Below are 20,963 nucleotides of genomic sequence, written 5' to 3'. Positions count from 1 at the left end.
CTAAAAAAACTAAGAACCGATTCTTATAATTGTTCTGCCACTTTACGTTACCGACACATTTTTGTTGACTCTGTACACACAGATAGGAAGATAAAATTACAACGCTATCCTCCTTCTTTCTTATAATTAAATTGATTTTGGATTTACTTAAAACAAAGATTTGAGCTTTTCCCTCAATTCACCTCCGATAATAGCAACTTAGGAACCTAGAAAACAGAGCTCCGCCGGGAATGAAAAATTGTGGTGGTGCTCCTTCTCCGTCGAAGAAAAAAATCTGAGATTCGTGAGTTGCTTTCGAAGAACTTTTCATATTACAGATATGTTGGATTATGAATCGATGGAAATTGGGTCTGTTGGTGATTTCGTTTGTGGCTCCTCTTCAGATCTCCAATGAGCAGGTGCTTCAGATCTCTAACGATGATGCACTTCTTCTCCAGACCCTCGGTTCGGTGCTTCATTCGGAGTCTGACCCTCTGATTCGAGCTAGACCAGAGGAAGTAGATTCCGTCGGAGTTGACTGCAAGCTTTTGGAGGATTTGTAATGGATGAGAAAGCAAGTCAAGTGGATAACAAAATTACCTAGCAAGGAAGGTGTTGAAATATAACAAAATTAGGACGTCTTTCACTCAAGCACAAGAAACACTACATTCATCATAATACCAACATTAACACCAAATAAGCCACCGATTCAGACCACATTAGCAGCCCTACCAATCACTCATCAGCAGCAAAACCCATTATTTAATCTTACGTCAAGGGTAATGATTTCTCCCTCCTGCATGAAGGGAAACTTCTGAAATAATATGGCTCATGTCACTACTACACCTAACATCCAAGATGCCATCTGTATAGAAAAAGTATATGATTTCAAGGCTATGGCTTCATCAATATCCACTGTTCTTCATTTGTAATACCACCACATTTAGCTCGAAATCAATAAAATTTCTTTAATGCATTTTAAACTACACTGTTCAAAAAGGATCCCTCTGTTCAAACTCTCATAATCCTACAAATATAAAACTACGGTCGGGCCACACCTGCTAACGAACATATAAATGTGATATCACACAGTCAGCATTATAAATACTACTCCCTCCGTTCCTAAAAGATGTATGTTCTGGAAAAAAAATTTGTTTCAAAAAGATATATTTTTTACTTTTTCAATGTATGATTTTATGAAAAGTTGTAAGTTTCAAAAAAATTAATGGTGTTTATTGAATTTCTATTGGCTAAAAATTATGAAAAATTGTTATTCACAAAAAACAATGCATATTTAATGAGTTTTCTTAATATATGTGAAAAGTCTAGAATATGCATCTTTTAAAAACAGAGGGAGTATTGAAAAGTAACTTAACTGAATACATAAAAATAGAAATAATGTAATAGTTATAGGACACTAATGCATAAAAACAAGCTTTGATAAAAAAAAAACCTAATTTCCTTCTTCGAACAGACACCGCACTCTGAATTGTCATACTTTACACATAATCTCTCATTTTTTACCACAAAACCAGAAATAAATAAACCATCTTTTACTACATAACACAATGATATGAACTAAAAATGTTCCTCACAATAAAATAAAAAACATCAAAATGCCACACCTGATAACATCATATAAATTACAATTATGAACTGAAACAAACACATATTCTACTCTGTTTATTATTTGTTAGTTTATAATATTGTTTTCAATCTATATATATTTTTAAAATGCTTCAAAAAATTTAAAATTATTTTTCAGTTTAGAATATTTTTTAAAAACTGCTTCATAAAATATTTTCCTAAAATTATATACCCAGCCCGTAGGGCGGGCCAACCACTAGTATTTTTTAATAAAATTTTCCATAACTATAATCTATATATATATATATATATTAATGGTTAACTACAAAAAATTAATTCTATGTGTACTATAATCTATATATATTCATTATGGTAAATAATATTTATAAAAACATTAATAAATTAAATTATATTAATAAAACTTTAATTGCTTCAATAAGTAGTGAAGATATAATTAACTCCAATTGCTTAGAAAACTAATGTTGTTATACGTGTGTTTTGTGTGCTGTTATAGAGTCATAAATGTAGGTTTTATATCCTACATTAGTTATCTAAATTTAATAATTTTTTTTTTTAATTAGGAAATTTTTTTTTTTTTTGTTTTTGCTCGTAGCAAAATCTAAGAAGAAACCAAGGAAAAAAAAATGAGATTTTGGCTTTTAGGTAAAAAAGAGTAAAATGAATCAAAAACTAGTTTCTCTATAAAATGGGAAATCTATTTTACCAAAATCATGATTGGGTAGAAATTGGATTTTGGAAAATCAAACACGGCGTTCAAAAAAAAAAAAACACCAAAAACTAGTTTAAAAAGTCCAAACAATGAACATGTAGATCTTAAATTAGTTACACAACAGAAAAGAAAAAGCAAATGATAGTGGTAACACATAAAATGCTCAAAAAGTTCCAGAATTATGGTTGCATTACTAGAAAAGATTTTCTTATTTAAGCCAGTAGTTATAATGTTTCTTGACTTTCACGATGTATTTAAAATAGTTCTTTAACGTTTATCACTAGAAAAATACTAAGTAATAAGATTAATTTAGGAGGAATAGAAAACGTATTATAGGCATGCTTGGTTTTTCCGCTACCACCCGCAAACGCAGTTTTTGTGGTTGGTTGTGGTTGTTGGTGTTTTGTAACAATCACTCAAACCGCTCTAAACCGCTTCAAGCCGTTCTAAACCTCTTAAATTCGAAAGCTGATTCCAACGTGTTTGCGGTTGCGGGCAGTTGCGGAATTTTTTTTTTTAAAGAATATAAATACAAAAATAAAATAAAAATTTTAAATTAAAATAATAGAAATACTAACATATATCTATTATATTAATTTATATTATAAATTTTTAAATAAAAATATTTTCTATATTTTTTAAAAAAAAATTAAAATATAATTTTATAAATATAATTTTTATATTTATTATAATATTATGTTGTTTAATATTTTTATAATTATATAAATGTAAATATTGTTAATTTATTATTTAACTGCTGTTATATTTGGTGGTTTACCAATCATAAGTATTCCGCAAACGTACCAATTTTTAACCACAGTATCACTCATACAAATCTTTTAAAACCGCTTAAAACCACAACCATTCGCATCCACAAACTCCCTCAACCGCAACAGCTGCGGTTAGACCAGTCAGGCCCACATTTGCATCCATCCTTGGTTGCATGATCAAGTTAGTAGACAAAGGATACTTATTTGGGAAATTTGTTTTTTTAGCAAAAAAATAGTAACTATATTCCGTTAGACTAATTTATATTTTGTACTATTTTTTTGCCTCTAGCTCCCTTTAGAATTTTTGAAAATAAATTAAATAAATAGTTTTACGAACACAAAAAAATTGAAAAAATAGTAACTACGGATGAAATACCTATATGAACTTAGTGGTATTTTTTTTTCCAATTCTAAACATGTTTAAATCATAATTTCAGATTATGTTTTACATAAAATAGAATTGGCATTCTACGAAGTAGAAATTGAAATCCATTTTTTATTGAATCTAATATATTTGGAATACATGATTTACGTAAATAAGAGTACTTTGAAAAAATTAGAATACACATTTTGCGCTTAACCTATCGCTCTAAAATCTGTAGAAATCAGAATCTACATATTTTATAAATATAAAACTTGTATAAATCGAAATCTACATATTAGTGTAAATTTAAAACATGTAGAAAATGATTTCTACAAATACATTGTAAATTTAAAACCTGTAGAAATTAAAATTTACACATTACTTTAAATCTGAAAACCTGTAGAAACCGAGTTTTATATATGGGAAAAAAGTATTTGAAAATATTTAGTTTCCATATATGAATAAATATGGAAAGAAAATAATCAGTTTTGTTTTTGGTTTGAGGATTTTTTAATGTTTTCTTTTATTTTAATTACTTTAATTATTTATTATATTTTAATATTTAATAATTATTTTTTAATTCTAATTTAAAATTTATAACTGAAATTAAGGATGTTCTTGCTATTTTGAAAATAATTAGTTTAATAGGACATAAATTATATGAGATTCTTCTGATGGAACATAGTTACTATTTTTTTGTCTGGAAGAAAAATTCTCCCTACTTATTTTATACACTATTTCGGATCAGTAATAAATAATATCTGATTACTAGTTTCTGATAGGAATAAAGTCTCAAGGCAACTTACAGATTTGTTGGCCAAATATACCCATTATTTTAGTATATCATTATGATTAGTTTATCATTCACATCAACATCATGGTGACACGATCAAGCGCCTATTTGATATAATAACATTAACACGTCGGCACTCTGGTGTAATAATAACAAAACCCCAACAAAATTAGTTATTCCTAACTTCAATAATTTAACTAAACAACAAAGATTCTTGATATAATAACGTTTAGTTGCTTGTTTTTATGGTTCTCTTACGATGCCAATTATACATTTAGACAATATTTGGTACTATCAGTGAAAATTATAAGATTATTTTTTTATATTTCTTTGTCTATATCTATCTATATTATTAAAACTAAAATACATTTTGATATTGTTTAAAAAGATTTTATCACATTTTTTCTTCATCTAGTAAAGAATCTAAATGTCCATCCATTAACCTTATTATTCAAGCGGTGTTGAACAAAACCAAACATTTGTACCTTAGATCCTCCAAGACTTTCGGGCAACCCTAAATAAAATCTCATTCCTCCTAGATTTTGAATACCCAAAATATCTCTCAATTCTTGGCGACTGGATTCTTCGATATTATGTCCAAATTGAATTGAAGATTTCTGGAAATTAATTTGTTGCCCTGAAACAGCCTCGTATTCCTTTAAAATTCTGAAAATAGTTTGACACTCTTCTTTATTTGTCTTACAAAAGAAAAGACTATCAACGGCAAATAGCAAATGAGAGACTGCTAGACAAGCTTTTGCTACTTTCATACCGGTTAATTGTTTCACTCTCTCCGCCTTCTTAATATTCATAATTAAAGCCTAAGTACACATAATAAATAAATAAAGAGACAAAGGGTCCCCTTGACGTAAGCCCCGCTGGGGAATTATAAGGCCTCGCGTCTGACCATTGAGAAGTATCCTATATTGAACTGAAGATATACATTTCAACATTAAATTGATCCAACGAGGATCAAACCTCATTTTGTGAAGAAGAGCCTCAATAAAACTCCACTCTATCATATCATATGCCTTGCTCATATCCGTTTTGATTGCCATAAACTTATTTTGACATGACTTATGGTTCTCAGTCCATGAAATATTTCCTGCGCTATAAGAATATTATCCGATATTAACCTTCCTTCCACAAAAGCCGATTGTGTCTCCGATATTAGTCGTGGGAGGCAAATTTTCAGTCGTTGACACAGAACTTTTGAAATAATCTTGTAACCCACATTACATAGACTTATCGGCCTCAGTTCCGTCATCCTTGTAGGTTTCTCTACTTTCAGAATCATACAAATATTAGTGATATTTAACCGTGGATCCATGTCTCCTGAACCAAAAATATATTCACCATCTCAACCACATCCTTCTTAATAACATACCAGGAATGCTGAAAAAAGGGCTGTCATTCCATCCAGACATGGCACTTTCTCCGGGTGCATCATGAATAAAGCTTATCGGACCTCTTCCTCTGTTGCTATTCTCAATAATACTTGATTCATTTGGGGGAAAATAGACGGTACTATCTCTTCCAAAACACTATCAAATTCCGTTGGAGTGGTGGTACTAAACAGACCTTCAAAATAATCAACCGCCACCTTCTCAATTCCTTTCTCCTCAGATATCCAATTACCCATTTCATCATGGAGTCCTACTATTTTATTACGGACCCTATGCTGCTTTGTTAGAGCATGGTAAAACTTGGTATTAAGATATCCAGATGAATGCCACATATTCCGACTTTTCCGAGATTGTTGAAGTTTCCAGGAAGGTACAATGTCTTTTTATTAATTTCATTAATATAATTCTATTAATTATCTTTTTATATTGCACTCAATATGCCATGTCATTAACTATATTATCGTAATAATAATAATGCACATTTTTATTTATTAGTTATTTAACATTAACTTTGTGTCAATTATAAAATCAAAAATGTAAAATATATGGGTTTTACATATGGTTAAACGTTCGGCCTATTTTGTTTTACTAAAACTATTTTTTTTTTATTTTTGTTTCAATCAGTAGAAAATTAGGTAGCCAAAAACATAATTCAAAGACATATTTTTGTAAATAAAATAATAAATTGAATCAAAATAACAAAAATGTATTACATTTATTTTCACTTAATTTTTCACTCCATATAATTATTTTACTAAATAAAAAAATTCTTTTTATTTCACTTAATTTAGCCAAACACATAGAAAAGGTCATTTTATTAGTTTATAAAATTATTTAGGCATGAACATGGCTATCATTTTGGGATCGTTTTTTTTTTAATTAGACCTCACTTGAATATTATAAATTTATGTGTGGGTTTTGAGTTGGGTCCTTCTGAGCATGGATGATTTTTCTGATGTATATAAACCTGAAATATCTAAGTAACAAATGTATTTGAAACATGTTTGGATATTTGTATCAAAAATAACCATATTACTCGATGCGATCCAGGTCTTTTAAATACAATTAGTTATAGTACGACACATCTAAAATATATGACACTAATTATGAAAAACAAATATCAATGTATAAGAATGTAAAAAATAATACCCGTGCGGTTGCGCGGATCAATCTCTAGTAATAACTAATTAAGACTTTCTTCCATTTTTTGACATCAAAAGGTTATTCTATTATTTAAACTAGAGATAGTCTGAGATCCAGACCGGACTAGAACAATCAACAAAATGTAAACTACAATGAAAAGTACGAGTAATCCTAGCTAAGCCATCTATTGTCTGATTCTGCTCTCTTGGTATGTGAGAAATTTTGAAGTCCGGAAATCATTTCTGAAGTAATGCCACCTCCCCCAGCTCCGTGGAGAAACTTGGCCATTCTTTCGGGTCCTTAAGCATCCTTGCAGTAAGTCCAAAAATGTTGACAGTTCGTGTGTTGTAGCATTGATTCGATTGCTCAAATTTATACCTCCAGTTATGAATGCAAAGAAGCCATAAGATTATACTTGTTTCCCATCCCTAGAAGTTGTTCAATTCCTGATTCATCCATCCATACCCAACCGTATCCATTGTATTGTGCCTCAGTAGTCCATGATCCATCTACCAGATAAATATTCTTCAAGCTTAAGACTTGTATATTACTTGACTGGTTTATTGTTTCAGTCTCATCCGATGTTTTTGAATTTGCGTCAATCTATGCTTTCAGTGTCTAATTGTAGAATAATATATCGACCTAACTTGTTTATTGATGTTCATGTTAAACTGTATATATACAACATATAAAAGTCGGCTAAACATATTCCTAAGCCTTATCAAACTATGAAACTTCATCCTTACCATATTGGAAGAATTATCACAAACAATATGTCAATAGGTAATATAGTCATTATTTATAATGATATATTTATGTAATACTCTCTCTCACGTTGGAGCTTGAGGATTACGAACTCCCAAATTGGATAACATCATACTGAATTGAGCCCACAGAAGCGGTTTAGTCAAAATGTCGGATACCTAATCAGTCGTATGTATGTGGTAGAGACTGATGAGACCATCACAAACTGCGTCACACAGTGCATGACAATCATTCTCGATGTGCTTTGTACGTTCACGGAAAACTAAATTAGAAGCAATGTGTATAGCGGCTTTGTTATCTAATAGAACCGGGTGGGTGATTGTTTGATACCTAATCCTTTCAACTTTTTTTGCAGTCACATAACTTCACACAGAGCAGCTGCCATTGCACAAAATGCAGCCTCAGCGGAAGAATGAGATACTGTGTATTGCTTATTTGTTTTCCAGTCAACCAGAAAGTTACCAAGCATGACAACAAACACAGTAAGAGACCTATGGGTGATATGACATGATGGCCAATCTGAGTCACAGTAAATGGTCAATAACAGACCAAGAGACGAACTGAACATGACACACCTTGACCAAGCGAGCCTTTTAAGTAACTGAAACTCCGAAGAGAAGACTCCCAGTGAGCTTCTTTCAGATTTTAGATAAACTGAGACAAAATATGTATTGAGTAGCTCAACTTTGGTCTTGAATGATAAAGATATATTAAACGACCCATGAGACACCAAATTTTCTTAGGATCAGCTAGCAATTTACTCTCGACGACTGCAAGTTGGTATTTTTCTCGAGAGGTGTCGGTGCAGGACCCAAGCCAATATTTCATGTGTCGGTGACTGTAATACCCCGTGTTAAAATAATAATAATAATAATAATAATAATAATAATACAGAGCTCAGAATAGTATCGACGGGAAAACCCCAAGTTGGACAAAAACCTTAATTTCGATATTATGGAATTTCTCGGGGAAGCCGAAGGCTCGGAAAATATTTGCCCTCAAGGTTAAAGTTAGTCGGGAGTTTATTAAAAATATTCAGCTCATCAGATTGGGAACTGAAAAATATTCGGGATTGATCACGGGTCGAAAATATGCCGGAAGGGGTCGAAATCGCGCAAATCGACCGAGAACCTTGAAGTGTCACAACGCAAGGGATCAGAACATGGTGTCAATCACTTAGCAAACTATTCTTCTATGAAGCACGACATGTCTCCGCAGGAAGGAGTGTTTCATGCATCTTGACGAGCAGAAGCACGAGGTGTCGCAGTATCTGCAAACAGCGCATGCGAACTGACATCGAGTTGCCTGTGTGTTGCGATGCATGAACCTCAGACATGCTGAGAGCCATGTGGACATGGTGGTGTCTCCTGGCATGTAAAGGAGGCATGAAACAGGGCATTTGGACGTCCGTGTGTCGCCACATATGTGACCTGAAGCATGCGGGACGACACACATGCGACCGGGTGGCTCATTCTTATTGGCCGGCAACTTCTATATATACCCAGCTACCATGGTTCATTTTCACTCATTCAGACACACCAAAGACACCCCAAAACGTGGGTTAGAGAGATAGAGAAAAAGAAGTGAGGTGCTTTAGAAGTATAGACATTTCCGAAAACTTATAAACTGCCGGGAAGTTCCGAAAGACTGTCCAGAAGTGAAAGAAGGTTCTTTCCGAGTCCTGATTAGTCCAGACCAGTCCATTCAAGACATTGACGTTGGGTTTTGGGATTTAACATCACGGTACCAAGACGAAGATTTGGAGGGGGTAAAAAGGGTTTGGTCAACATCCAGAATCAAAAATTCAAGCCACATCGGTTAATCACTGTGAGTTACGGTTAATTGTTTGTTAAAAAAAAATTAATGCAGGTTCCTGACATCGGAGACGGCTTCCGGGCTATGAAAGCCGGACCGGTCTAGGTGTCAGTTTGTGGATCCTTGAGACGATGTCTGGGCTAAGTAGATAGCCAGACTGGTCTAAGCACCCGGGTTATTGTGATTGTGTGATTATTATATGTTGTTATGGTGTGTACCTCGTGTTGGTACTGTTGTGTGAGAACCTTGTGGTGGTTCTAGTAGTAGTTTCAGGTGATTGCTTCCTCAAATGGTACCACTAAGCCGGTCGTGGTCCGGAAAGTGGTGGGCTCGGTTTAACTTGGCTTGATCACCAAGGTCGAGTGTCACACGTGGATGTGACATCCCCCCGGCGAGTCCGATAGAGGACCGAGGCACGGCGATTCCGATTGAGGACCGTGACAGGGCGACTCCCAAGCGCCTACGCCTGTGTGGTGTAATAGTGAAGGGATTGCCGGTGTCCCTTATGTGGAGGAAGAATGATTTTGTTGGGCCCTATGATTATATATATATATATATATATGGTTGATTGATGTGCTGACACTCATAAAGAGTGTTTTGATTTATTATGGTTTACTTGCTTAAATTGTTTATGCTTTATTATCTTGAATATTGATTGATGAACTACCCGTTTTGCTTGTGTTTGGGGTTTGGTTTAGGTTGACGGGTAGTTGTATATGCTAGATAAGGAACACTGGCTCACTGAGTGTAACTAGTTCACTCACTCCTCACATTCTTTTGCAGGTGACCAGTAGAAAGGACCATAGCGCTCGCGGAACTGTAGGAGCTGGTGTAGATTAGACATCTTTTGCTAAAGACTCGTTTTCAAGATATATGAATGTATGTTTTACTTTCGGCTGCGTCCATGGATCCTATGTATAATATTTTGGGCTTGTGAATTTCATGTTTTACATATATGAAATAAAGTATGTTTTATATTCGTGACGTGTTGAATCTGATATTAGGTTAGTCCAACCTAACACAACTCTATGATTCGGTATGGGTTGCAAAGCCTCAGGCCAAATATTAGAGGAAATGAGTTTTGAATGGATATTCTGGGTTACTGAATTATTTTTTGTGACTTGTAAAGTCTATTCTCAACCCGTTGTAACACTTAGGAAGGTCGTTGGGCATGTTCATGTTCTTGTTTGATTGTTGTCTGAATGGTTGACAAAAGTCTAAAAACGGTTCGGGGATGTTACAGTGACGATGTCTAAAGCGTACTTTTTCTAGCCCTCTGCTATCTTCAATACCAAGAAAGTATTTCAACTTTCCCAAGTCCTTCATTGAGAAACATCTTCTAAGTATTCTTTAAAATTCTTAATCATCTATGAATTGTTTCCAGTAATGATTAAATCATCAAAATATATTAAGACATGAAGCACCACTCCTTTGTATTCCTGTACAAATCCAAACCTGAGAAATGAATCTGATAGCTTTTTAAACCAACATCTCGGTGCCGGTTTAAGACCATAAAGAGACTTCCTAAAATGACACACTTTGTTGGGATGTGAGTGTCGAAAACCAAGAGGAAGTTTCATGCAACCCCCCCCCCCCCCCCCCCCCCTCTGCCCTTCAAGATCACCATGGAGAAATGCATTATTAACATCCATTTGGTAAAACTTCCGACTTATGTGCTGCAACCAAGATGAAACAGTGTTCTAAACAATCACCATTCTCACCACTGGTGTGAATGTCTCGTTATAGTCTTCTCCTGCAACTTGTTTATTCCCATACACTAAAACACGAGACTTATTCCATTTGATTGTTCCATTGGCATTATACTTAATCTTATACACCCATTGACTGTCAATAGCTATTTTTCCCGATGGTAGATCAAAAATATCCCAAGTGTGTTGACGCTAAAGTGCGACAACTTCAGTGGTCATACAGTTATCCCATACTTTTACTCCTACTGCTTCCTTAAAGTGCTTAGGTTCAACAGCAGCTTTAATAGCGGTTAGGAAATCATGATGCAATGGAGATAAATTAGTATCGGAGATGAAATTTGTTAAGGATACAGTGAGTTACCTTTGACCGATACTTTAGAAACCCGTAAAAAAAAAAAAAAAAAAGGTCGAGTATCTTTGTGGTGGTCGAGTCGCGGGCAATCAGATTGTGCTTCTATGAACCATGAGTCAAGTATGCCACTATACCATGGTTAGACAATGTGGTAGATTGATACAAAGGACGTCTAAAGCATGACATTGTTGGAAGCACGACATGAAGACCCGAAGTTGGGCAAAAACCCTAATTTCGGTAGTATGGAATTTTTCGAGGAAGCCGGAGGCTCGAGAAATATTTTCTCTCAACTTCAGAGATCAAGTGGAGTTTATTAAAATGTTTAGAGCATGACAAAGGGTGTAGAAAAATATTTGGGATTGATTGCGGGACGAAAATTCACTGGAAGGGTCGAAATCAGACGAATAGACCGAGAAGCACGATGTGGCTTGGTGGGAGTGTTCAGAACGTGGTGTCAACTACCCAGAAAACTGAGTGTCTATAGAAGATAGAGGTGTCACCATGCATGGAAGCAGTACATGCAGCCTGACATGTAGAAGCACGAGGTGGATCAACCAAGCACGAGGTGTCGCCGCGCATGTAACTGAAGCATGCGGCCAGCCAGGTGTGAGCTGCTGTGGCGCCTTGCATGAGTTCCAGTCATGGAGCCTGACATATGGGAGGAGTGGTGGCGCCCTGCATGAGTCCTTGGCATGCTGAAGAACATGTGGAGCACGAGGTGTCGCCGTGCATGCGTCCGAAACCATGCAGAGCGACACACGGGCGGCCACCAACCTGAATCTGATTGGCTGTTGTATTATATAAATAGGCCACGACCCCAGCTCATTTGAGGACATCCAGACCACTTCAAAGATAGTGAAAAACGTGAGAGAGAAACCTAAAAAGAAAGCAAGTGTTTTCGAGCTTTTTCGGGAGTTTTAGGCAGTTTTCGAGAACAGTTTTTCTGCCAGTTTTGGGATAGTGCCTAGGGGAGGTTCTGTTTGAGTGGAGATTAGTCAAGTGAAGACCAGATCAGTTCAAGACCAGTCCAGACGTGAGTCTACTTGAGAAGTTCGGGAAAAAGGGTTCGGATCACAGAAGACGGATTTGGGGTCAAGGCCACGTTCAGCCAAGGAATTGTGAGTTATGATCAATTGATTGCTGACTTGTTTTCATGCAGGTTCCCGTTACTTGGAAGTTGGATAATGGCAGGGGGCCGGGTCTAACTGAGTAACGGTTTGATTAGTTAATTGTTGAGGTTTGGTGGATTGAGTTGATAGCATGCTTAGTTACTGCTTGAGAACCATAGTAGCATGCTAATGGTTATGTTGATTGGTTAGTTAGCGAATGCTGAATGCTTAGATGATATCACTAAGTTGTGGATAGTTAGGTATTCTGGAATTAGTCTTTATGCTAGATTCTAGAATGTGTTTGATTGGGGTTGTGATTACTACTTGAAACCTTGTGTTGTTTTACCGGGTTTAGTATTAGTCATGTATGGCCATATAGCATTTGTGTAACCCACAATGCTAGGCATGTTTGAGGTGGATTAGTGTTTCCTCGACCTCGTACCCAGCGGGTTTAAGGAAACTCCTTATTCGCTGGATCGAGAACACTCAGAGAGACAGGGTCATGGCCTATGGCTGAGTTGTTGCATGACGGGGTAGTGACCGACAGTGACCCGAACGTACTGTGGGCTGTCTTGCGGTGACCCGAACGTACTGTGGGCCGAAATCGTCGTGTGACAACCGGCAGTGGACCAAACGTACTGGGGCTGTCGCGTGGTGACCCGAACGTACTGTGGGCCGCGTTCGGTTGAAAGTTCCTTCTTCTGGCCTTTGTGGTAGGGAGATAGGATATTGCCGAGGATAGAGGAGGAACACTAACTCACAAAGGGCCCTAGTTTTAGTGTAGAGGGTGTAGAGGGTTGTTGAACCCTAGATTGAGTTGAGTTTGAGTTTAAGTGGTTAGCAAGTCATTAGCGGTTATGATTTCATATCATTAATTATCTTGCTATTATTTCTCAGAATGCTTATTTATTGAATTGGATTGATTTATTGTTAGGTGAACCTCTCGCTTTATATTGTTTGGGGTGGGATAGCGAGGGGTTGTATTTGTTAGTTGGGGATTGTAACTCGCTGAGTAATACTAGATTACTCACTCCTCACTCGTTGTTGTTTTCAGGTGACCAGTAGACCGAGTCAGCCTGTAGAAGTCGCGGGGAGATAAGCCGGCTGGTGTAGAGTTTGCATATTTTTGCTAAAGACGTTTTCAGAATATAAGTATGTACTTTTACTCGTTTGGCTAGCCATTACTTGTATAATATGTTGTGTTTGCGAACATGAATCATATATGATAAATAAAGGAATATTTTGTGTAAAATGACTTGTTGTTTTTGATATTAGCTTGTCCAGCTAACACAACGTTAGGTTCTAGTACGGGTTGAAAAGCCTTAGGCCTGAATCTGACGGGACGTGTTAATGCGTAAACTGGCCTAGTCACGAATTGCAATTCTTGTGACCTTGGCCGGATTGCCCGTTAACCCGTCATGTAGCGCTTCCGGACCATGGTGTTGGGTTGGACGGTCAGTCATGTTCTTGTTTGATTGTTGGCTGGCCGGTTGGCATTTCATCTCCAACCCTTGGTGTGGGTCGTCCATCGGTCATGTTCTTGTTTGATTGTTGGCCGGTGGGTCGACCTATACTTAGGACGGTTCGGGGATGTTACAGATACCGAATCCTTAAAAGAGAATTTGATGAGAGTGTGAGGGGTACTTGACCACTGGGAAGAGCTTTGCATTATAGGTGAAAAAATCCTACAGACGAACAGAGGGAACATGCTTTCTATATGTCCATGGACAAGCTCTTCAGTAGCTTGTGACTCAACAATATCAACACTCGTGAAATATTTTATGTACCTTCATTCTCCTCTATATGATTATTTTCAAGTTCTTCCATGTTTTCGACTTCTTCCATGATTATTGACTTACTCTGATGGTGCTGTAGTGGGAGAAGGAGAGCTCGCATCAGGTTTCAGGGTAGTACTCCCCCTGTCTAGTGGCATGATATCAATAAACCAATCATCATCACATGTTTCCATCACTAGACCTAATGGCTGTGGTGCTGATGTTTGTTTTGCGAACGAGAAAACATCTTCTCAGAACACAACATCCCGTGAGACAAGAAACTCATTAGGCTCTATGTCAAAGACCTTATATCCCTTCTTCTCAAACGGGTATGCTGCGTTCACCAAACTTGTCCTTGTCTCTTGTTACTCGGTGAGCATAACAAGCATAGCCGAACACTCGGAACTGAGAAAAATCTTGTTTACTTCCATGCAAGACTTCAAATGGCGACCGGCCTTTATGGAGAGATCTTGGTGTGCGGTTAATCAAGTAAGAAGCAGTAAGAACCGCCTCTCCCCAAAAATTAATTGGCAAACATGCCTAGAATAATAAAGCTCTTGACACTTTGAGGATGTGTATGTGCTTGCGCTCCACTCGACAATTCTATTGTGGTGTTGAATTACAAGAGGTTTGATGAATTATACCCTTCTCGCAGAAGAAAGCAGAGAGATACATGAACTCTATCATGTTATCACTACGAACGATTTTCACAGTTTTACCAATTATTTTTCAGCGTACACAAGAAAATTCATCAGAACACTACGAGCTTCATACTTTGGAAGCAGAAGATATGTCCATACTGCCCGAGAAAAGTCATCAACAATCGTTAAAAAGTAGACCGCACCACAGTGATACCATGTAGAACATTTAGAATAAGATATCGAACTAACTTGTTTAATGATGTTCATGTTAAACTGTATATCAACATATCAAAGTCAGCTAAACATATTCCAAAGCCTTATCAAACTATGAAACTTCATCCTTGTCATATTGGAAGAATTATGACAAACAATATGGAAATCAGAAATATAGTCATTATCGATAATGATATATTTCCTTAATACTAATTAACTCAAGAGCATCCCATGTGATTTTTCGAAACATTTTATCGTTACGAGTTTTTCATAAATTAAATACCAAACAATCCAAGAATAGTGTTTCTATCTAGCTCCGAATTCTTTCACTTTTTAGTTGTGTATTTGGTCTATGTCATCCTAAAGTCATAAAGTCCCCACTCGAGAACATTCTTGCATATATATTGTCTGACCAAAATAAAATATGGTTGGTGGGTATAGCCAGATCTGAACATGTAACGAAACCCAGTTGGCAAAAACTAATATATTAGAAAACTTAAAAATAGTTTTTTTTTTTTTGTAAACGAAAAAATAGTTATTCTTGACCTAGACACTTTTAACAAACAACAAATATTAAAATTTTGCTAATGCTTTTGTTGCATGTTTCTTTTTCAAAAATTTTAAATATCATCTTTGTTTTGTTTGTTTTAATTTTAAACTAGTATATGACCCATACTTAAAACTGCGGGATTATTTTTATTTACAAATTTGTTAATATGTTTGTTTGTTCACTTATATGTTTAGGTTCTGTCATTAATTTTCGATCCACTTTCAGATTGTATTTTTGGTTTTCGGTTCGGTTGTATCTTTTTGGTTTTCGGTTCAAGAAATATAAGAAATGTTCGGTTATTTATGAATTTGAGTTTTGTTTGTGTTTACTTATTTTGGGTTTTGGTTTGGTTAAAATTTTGAGTTCAATCTTAGCACGTGAGTTAGGATAGGGATATGTAATTTTTTTAATCTTGATTCTCATTTATATAGCGATATTTTTGGTTACATTTTCTAGTTTTTATTTTGTCTTATTGATTTTCTTTATATTTTAAATATGTTAGTATATCTGAAGGTTATATACCAAGTCTGAATATACCTATATTATTTTAAAATAGTAAATATTTTTTAGTTTAAACAAATATTAGATAGGTATATTTTTGGAAATCTAATTATATAAAAAGATGTTGTTTCTCTCCTGTGATGCCACCTAGGATCCAGCTAGGAAAGTCACTTAATATCCTTGCGACATCTGTCCACGTTTTATTAAAACGAAATCAGGTTTGGGCTGCGTTTTTGTGACATCGAGAGTTCGTGTTGGGCTTTAAGAGATATGGCCCGATTGTGCTGCTTGCGCTAGACCTGATACAAAATCACGAGAGAACGATATCGTTCTTCTTCTTCGACGCGGCGGCGAAGCATGGACTTTCGCGATTCCGTTGTCGATCTGAAACGGTGTTATTAAGGGCTGCGTCATTAATCAAATTGATTCACCCCACCACGATCCATCTTCAATGTTTGGTCTTAGATGTGAAAGGCGGTCTGAAATCTATATAAATAGATGTGAGTATTTCTCTTCTTGGACTCATCTTCTCTTTATATCTCTTTGCTCTATCTAATTCGCTGTGATATGGCTACCAGAATGTTCTTTTCCGATTTGAAGTCCGGCGGCAAATGTTCGTCCGTCGTCGAGGCTAGGCTCCTGCGATACTGGGAGGCTCGGAATGTGAAACGCGGCGGTGAGCTGATGTGGGTCGACATGCTGATGATCGATGTCAATGTAAGTTTATTTCGAGACCCGGCGAATCTATTACAGTTTGTTTCCTCTTTTGTATATTTTTGGTTTAAATTCTCTGGCTGGTTGTTGTTTCTGTCATATATTGATTCTGTTCAGGCGACCATAATGCAAGCCACCATCTATGCCAACCGGCTTCCAAGATTCCGGTCTAAGCTTGCCGCTGGGAAGATGTATTCCATCTCCGGTTTCGATGTGGCCAGATGTGCTCAGAGATACAGGCTTTCCGACTCCCCTTTGCTGATTCGGTTTAATGAGTTAACCGATTTTGAAGAGCTGACCGAGCCGGTTTCTCCCCTGCCTGAAGAAGGATTCCGGTTCCGCAATCAATCTGAGCTCGCCGGATTAGCTAACACGAACGCACAGCTCCCAGGTAAAATTAGTTTATTGACATGATCCTTTCTATCAAGCAACCTACTGATTAATGCATTTATCTCTCAAAGACATTATAGGTGAGATCACTTCAGTTAAGAGCACTGTGAGCGATACTCTTGGAGACAAGAACCGTATCATGGCAACTATCAAGCTGGATAAGTATTCTTTAGTTTTAACATTTTTTATTTGCTGAGTATGCATGCGTTTTCATATGACGTGGTGGACACAAAGTTAATGTAATGTTAAAAATCTGCTTATTTGCAGTGAAACAACGGTCACTCTAAGCCTATTCGATGCTCAGGCTGTGTCTTTCCACAAATAACTTGAAGACATGAATGGTGATCCAAGGGTGATTGTCGCTACTAGCATAAACCCAAAGATGGTTGGAGGTACTGTAATCTCCCGTATAACCTACTTATTTTGTCTGAGATATAATTCATTATAAATCTAATTATATATACTATGATCTGTAGGCGGGTTGTTCCTCAATGCAACATCAGGAACACACATCTACTTTGACAAGGAGACAAATGCAGGGGAGGTTTACTTCTACAAGTAAGCAAATTTTTTTTGTTAAATATCTACGAGTTCATCCTGAATTATTACTGAGATTTGGGTATTTGTTTAGGCTGGTTGCTAGAGACACTGGAGCCCCACCTGCTGCGCCATTGCTGAAAGGATATGCAAAGGTCGAGACCCTGACCGTATCAGAGCTCAATGGTTTTATAGCCTCTGCATCATCACAGGTATCTTATTTAGAGCTGTGTGTTTCAGTTATTTAGATCATGATACTCGATATATGATCTTTCTCAACGTGTATAGGAAATTGACTTTATTTGCACCGGTAAAGTCGTTCGACTCGACGTGGACAAGGGATGGTGCTATGTTGCCTGCTCCAAATGCAGTAAAAAGTTGCAGCGTACTGTCTCTGCTTTGGAGTGTATGCGATGCAGTAATGCTAATGCTGTCGGGGTTCTCCGGTGCGTATTGTACTCTTAAGTATATAATTAGATGTGTCTGTACGCATATACATTCGTGACAGTGCTTTGACTTGAAGTATGAATATCTATTATCTTTAGTTATCGTGTGGAGTTGGCAATTGCTGATGATACTGCTGAAGGTGCTTTCGTGTGTTTTGATGGTGTGATGACTAAGCTGCACAACCTTAGAGTAAGTGAAGCTGGTCAGATGTTGGTGAGTTATGCTTTATCTTTTATACCATGATTATTATAGATAGCTGCTAACATACGGTGACTTGAATCTGACAACTAGGCTGAGGAAGGTGTAAATCCTGAAGAGTCTAGAGTTCCTCCATTTATCACAGACATGGAAGGAAAAACGTTCCAAGTCAGGGTTAGTTCATACAACTTCACTGCGCACCATCAGACATTCACTATCACACGCATCCTCAAGGAACATGGGCGGGTTCCAGTTCCTGACTTTGTAGTCAATGTAAGAATGACTTTATTAGTTTTCATCATCTATTAATAATCTTTGTCGTCTACGCAATCATGATTTTAATACTCTCTAAACTATACGAATGGATTAGGGTGGAAACGATGCTGATGATGATGATGGGGCAGATGGTAGTGCAGTTCCTGTTCAGGTCGTAAATGGAGAGGGCAGTAGTGGTGCAGCTAATGATGCTGAAGAGATTCCAAATGGTCCTTCACCTAAAAATGTTATCCGCTCAGCTGATAAGGCTGCCAAGAAAGCCCGTGTTGTCTGAGATGAGTTACCAGTCGTTATGTTTGGGTTTAAATAATGCTTCGTATCAGTATCCAGTTTCTTCACGTCTTTGACTATCTTTGTTTCAGCTTTGTCATGCTTTGGTTACCAAATATTGTCCGTCAGTTTCAGTATAATTAAGAAAAGCTATTTCTATTTATTTCCACCTCTATATATATGTGGATTTATGTTTCTGCTTAATAAGAAGTTGGGAATCTGTATAATTGTTGAAATTTCAGAGAGGGTAAAAATGTTCATTATACTTATGATGCTTCTAAATTGGGCAGGGATAGAGTAATTCCAAACACTTTTCCTACGAGATCTTAGAGTTTTCTTTAAATACTCATGTAGATTTTTAGTGTTTTGTTTAAATACTCATGCAGAGTTATGGTTTCGCGTTATTATTTGGTGTGATGGAAGAGAATAATATTTAGAAGTTTGGTATTTTTGATCAATTATATTTTGTAATATTCGAGCAGACAGATCAGATTTTGTTAATACCTCTTAGGCATTGCTGTCAAATATCTGTTTCGGTTTGATAGAAAATAAAATATACATCACAAATGAATTTTGATTCGTAGATAGATGTATTGATATAAGTTCAGATTGCGTAAGGATCAAGTAAATCCATACACTCATCACAAATGAATTTTGATTCGTAGATAGATGTATTGATATAAGTTAAGATTGCGTAAGGATCAAGTAATCCATACACTCCCTTCTGTATAATTAAATATTGAAATATTGATTGCTCAGAGATTAAAAAACATCCAGGATTGTTTGACAATTTAGCGTATGAATACAACTGATTTACTCTGCTTATCCTGATTAAAAATTGTTTTTTTATGAAAGGGAGTGACCAAATAAAACATCCTATTAAAACTGACCCTATTACTTAAATAATTGGCTTCATATACAAAGTCCCTAATATGTATTTACTACCGTATTTACACAGCAAATAAAATAAATATATTTCAAATAAATCGACACAACTGGTGCATAACATAATCTCATAAAATATTATCCATACAACAAAAACTAATCAAACATACTTATAACTAAAAAAATAATAGTAGTATTTAAAAAAAAATAGATTTCATATTTTTTATAAATATTTATTGTTAAGTAGAAATAGTCATTCATATATTTTGATGGAAAACTATATATATTAGATAAAAAATTGAAACTGGTGATTGTTTTACTAATTAACAATTGATATTCAAAATAAAATGCATATATTTAGATCAAATTTTGAATAATTATTTAGTTTAATACAATAAATATTTAGTTGTTAAATATTTTTCGTACGATTTTGTGTTCTTTTGTATTATGTTATAATTATCTAAACATCAATCACAAATTTTCAGTGAGAATTTAACAGCTTATTAATTTATAGTCACTTTTTCAAGGTCAACACATAATATATATTGAGTACGAAAAAAAATGATAATCCAAACTTATCAAATTTAAGCTGTCCAACATGTCAAGATACGATACTTTAATATTATTGTTTCCGGTTTACACAACTAATAATTAACCGACCTAATAAAAAAATTTACTAATAAATGTTTACTTAATCTATAATTACAAGTTCGTCTTTATCCTCACGGTACTCTTTAGATTCATCCAACTCCAGAAAACTACTAAAAATTATGTGATGGTACCATGCAAAAAATTGCTTATCAATACATCATGATATATTTAATCTTCAAATACAATAACATATACAGAATTTAACTAATATGTATATTTTAAAATATAATAATTTATATTAAATATTTACTCTAACTATTTACATAATTTTTTAAAAAATAATCCCGCCCGTAGGGCGGGCCGACCCTAGTAGCTTATATATTGGTGGTTGTTGATATTAATTATTGATATTCTTAATGTGGTTAGGATACTCTGAATAACGATTTTATGTAG

The 20,963-nt window shown here is 35.5% G+C and overlaps 2 protein-coding genes across 5 annotated transcripts; both read left to right on the top strand.

Annotated features, from left to right (window-relative positions):
- The first annotated feature begins 16,428 nt into the window (after positions 1 to 16,428).
- On the top strand, positions 16,429 to 19,197 carry LOC106446734. 4 transcript variants are annotated; one of them, XM_048751588.1, is made up of 11 exons: positions 16,429 to 16,702; positions 16,781 to 16,919; positions 17,034 to 17,307; positions 17,378 to 17,468; positions 17,574 to 17,698; positions 17,783 to 17,864; positions 17,938 to 18,055; positions 18,132 to 18,289; positions 18,389 to 18,479; positions 18,582 to 18,761; positions 18,859 to 19,197. In XM_048751588.1, the coding sequence occupies exons 5-11, from the start codon at positions 17,641 to 17,643 to the stop codon at positions 19,036 to 19,038; spliced, it is 867 nt and encodes a 288-aa protein (XP_048607545.1). In that variant the 5' UTR covers positions 16,429 to 16,702; positions 16,781 to 16,919; positions 17,034 to 17,307; positions 17,378 to 17,468; positions 17,574 to 17,640; the 3' UTR covers positions 19,039 to 19,197. The 4 variants fall into 4 exon arrangements, with proteins under 4 accessions (XP_048607545.1, XP_022573939.1, XP_013743963.1 ...); XM_013888509.3 differs by having other exon boundaries at positions 16,436 to 16,702; positions 18,389 to 18,503; XM_022718218.2 differs by having other exon boundaries at positions 17,378 to 17,698.
- On the top strand, positions 16,770 to 17,631 carry LOC106448646. The gene is made up of 4 exons (XM_013890505.1): positions 16,770 to 16,919; positions 17,034 to 17,307; positions 17,387 to 17,468; positions 17,574 to 17,631. The coding sequence occupies exons 1-4, from the start codon at positions 16,770 to 16,772 to the stop codon at positions 17,629 to 17,631; spliced, it is 564 nt and encodes a 187-aa protein (XP_013745959.1).
- Positions 19,198 to 20,963: the final 1,766 nt, after the last annotated feature.

This window comes from Brassica napus, chromosome C3 (assembly GCF_020379485.1).
Source record: "Brassica napus cultivar Da-Ae chromosome C3, Da-Ae, whole genome shotgun sequence".
Classification (NCBI taxonomy): domain Eukaryota; kingdom Viridiplantae; phylum Streptophyta; class Magnoliopsida; order Brassicales; family Brassicaceae; genus Brassica; species Brassica napus.
The sequence above is the reverse complement of the archived record's forward strand: the minus strand, read 5'-3'. Positions and strand labels throughout refer to the sequence as shown.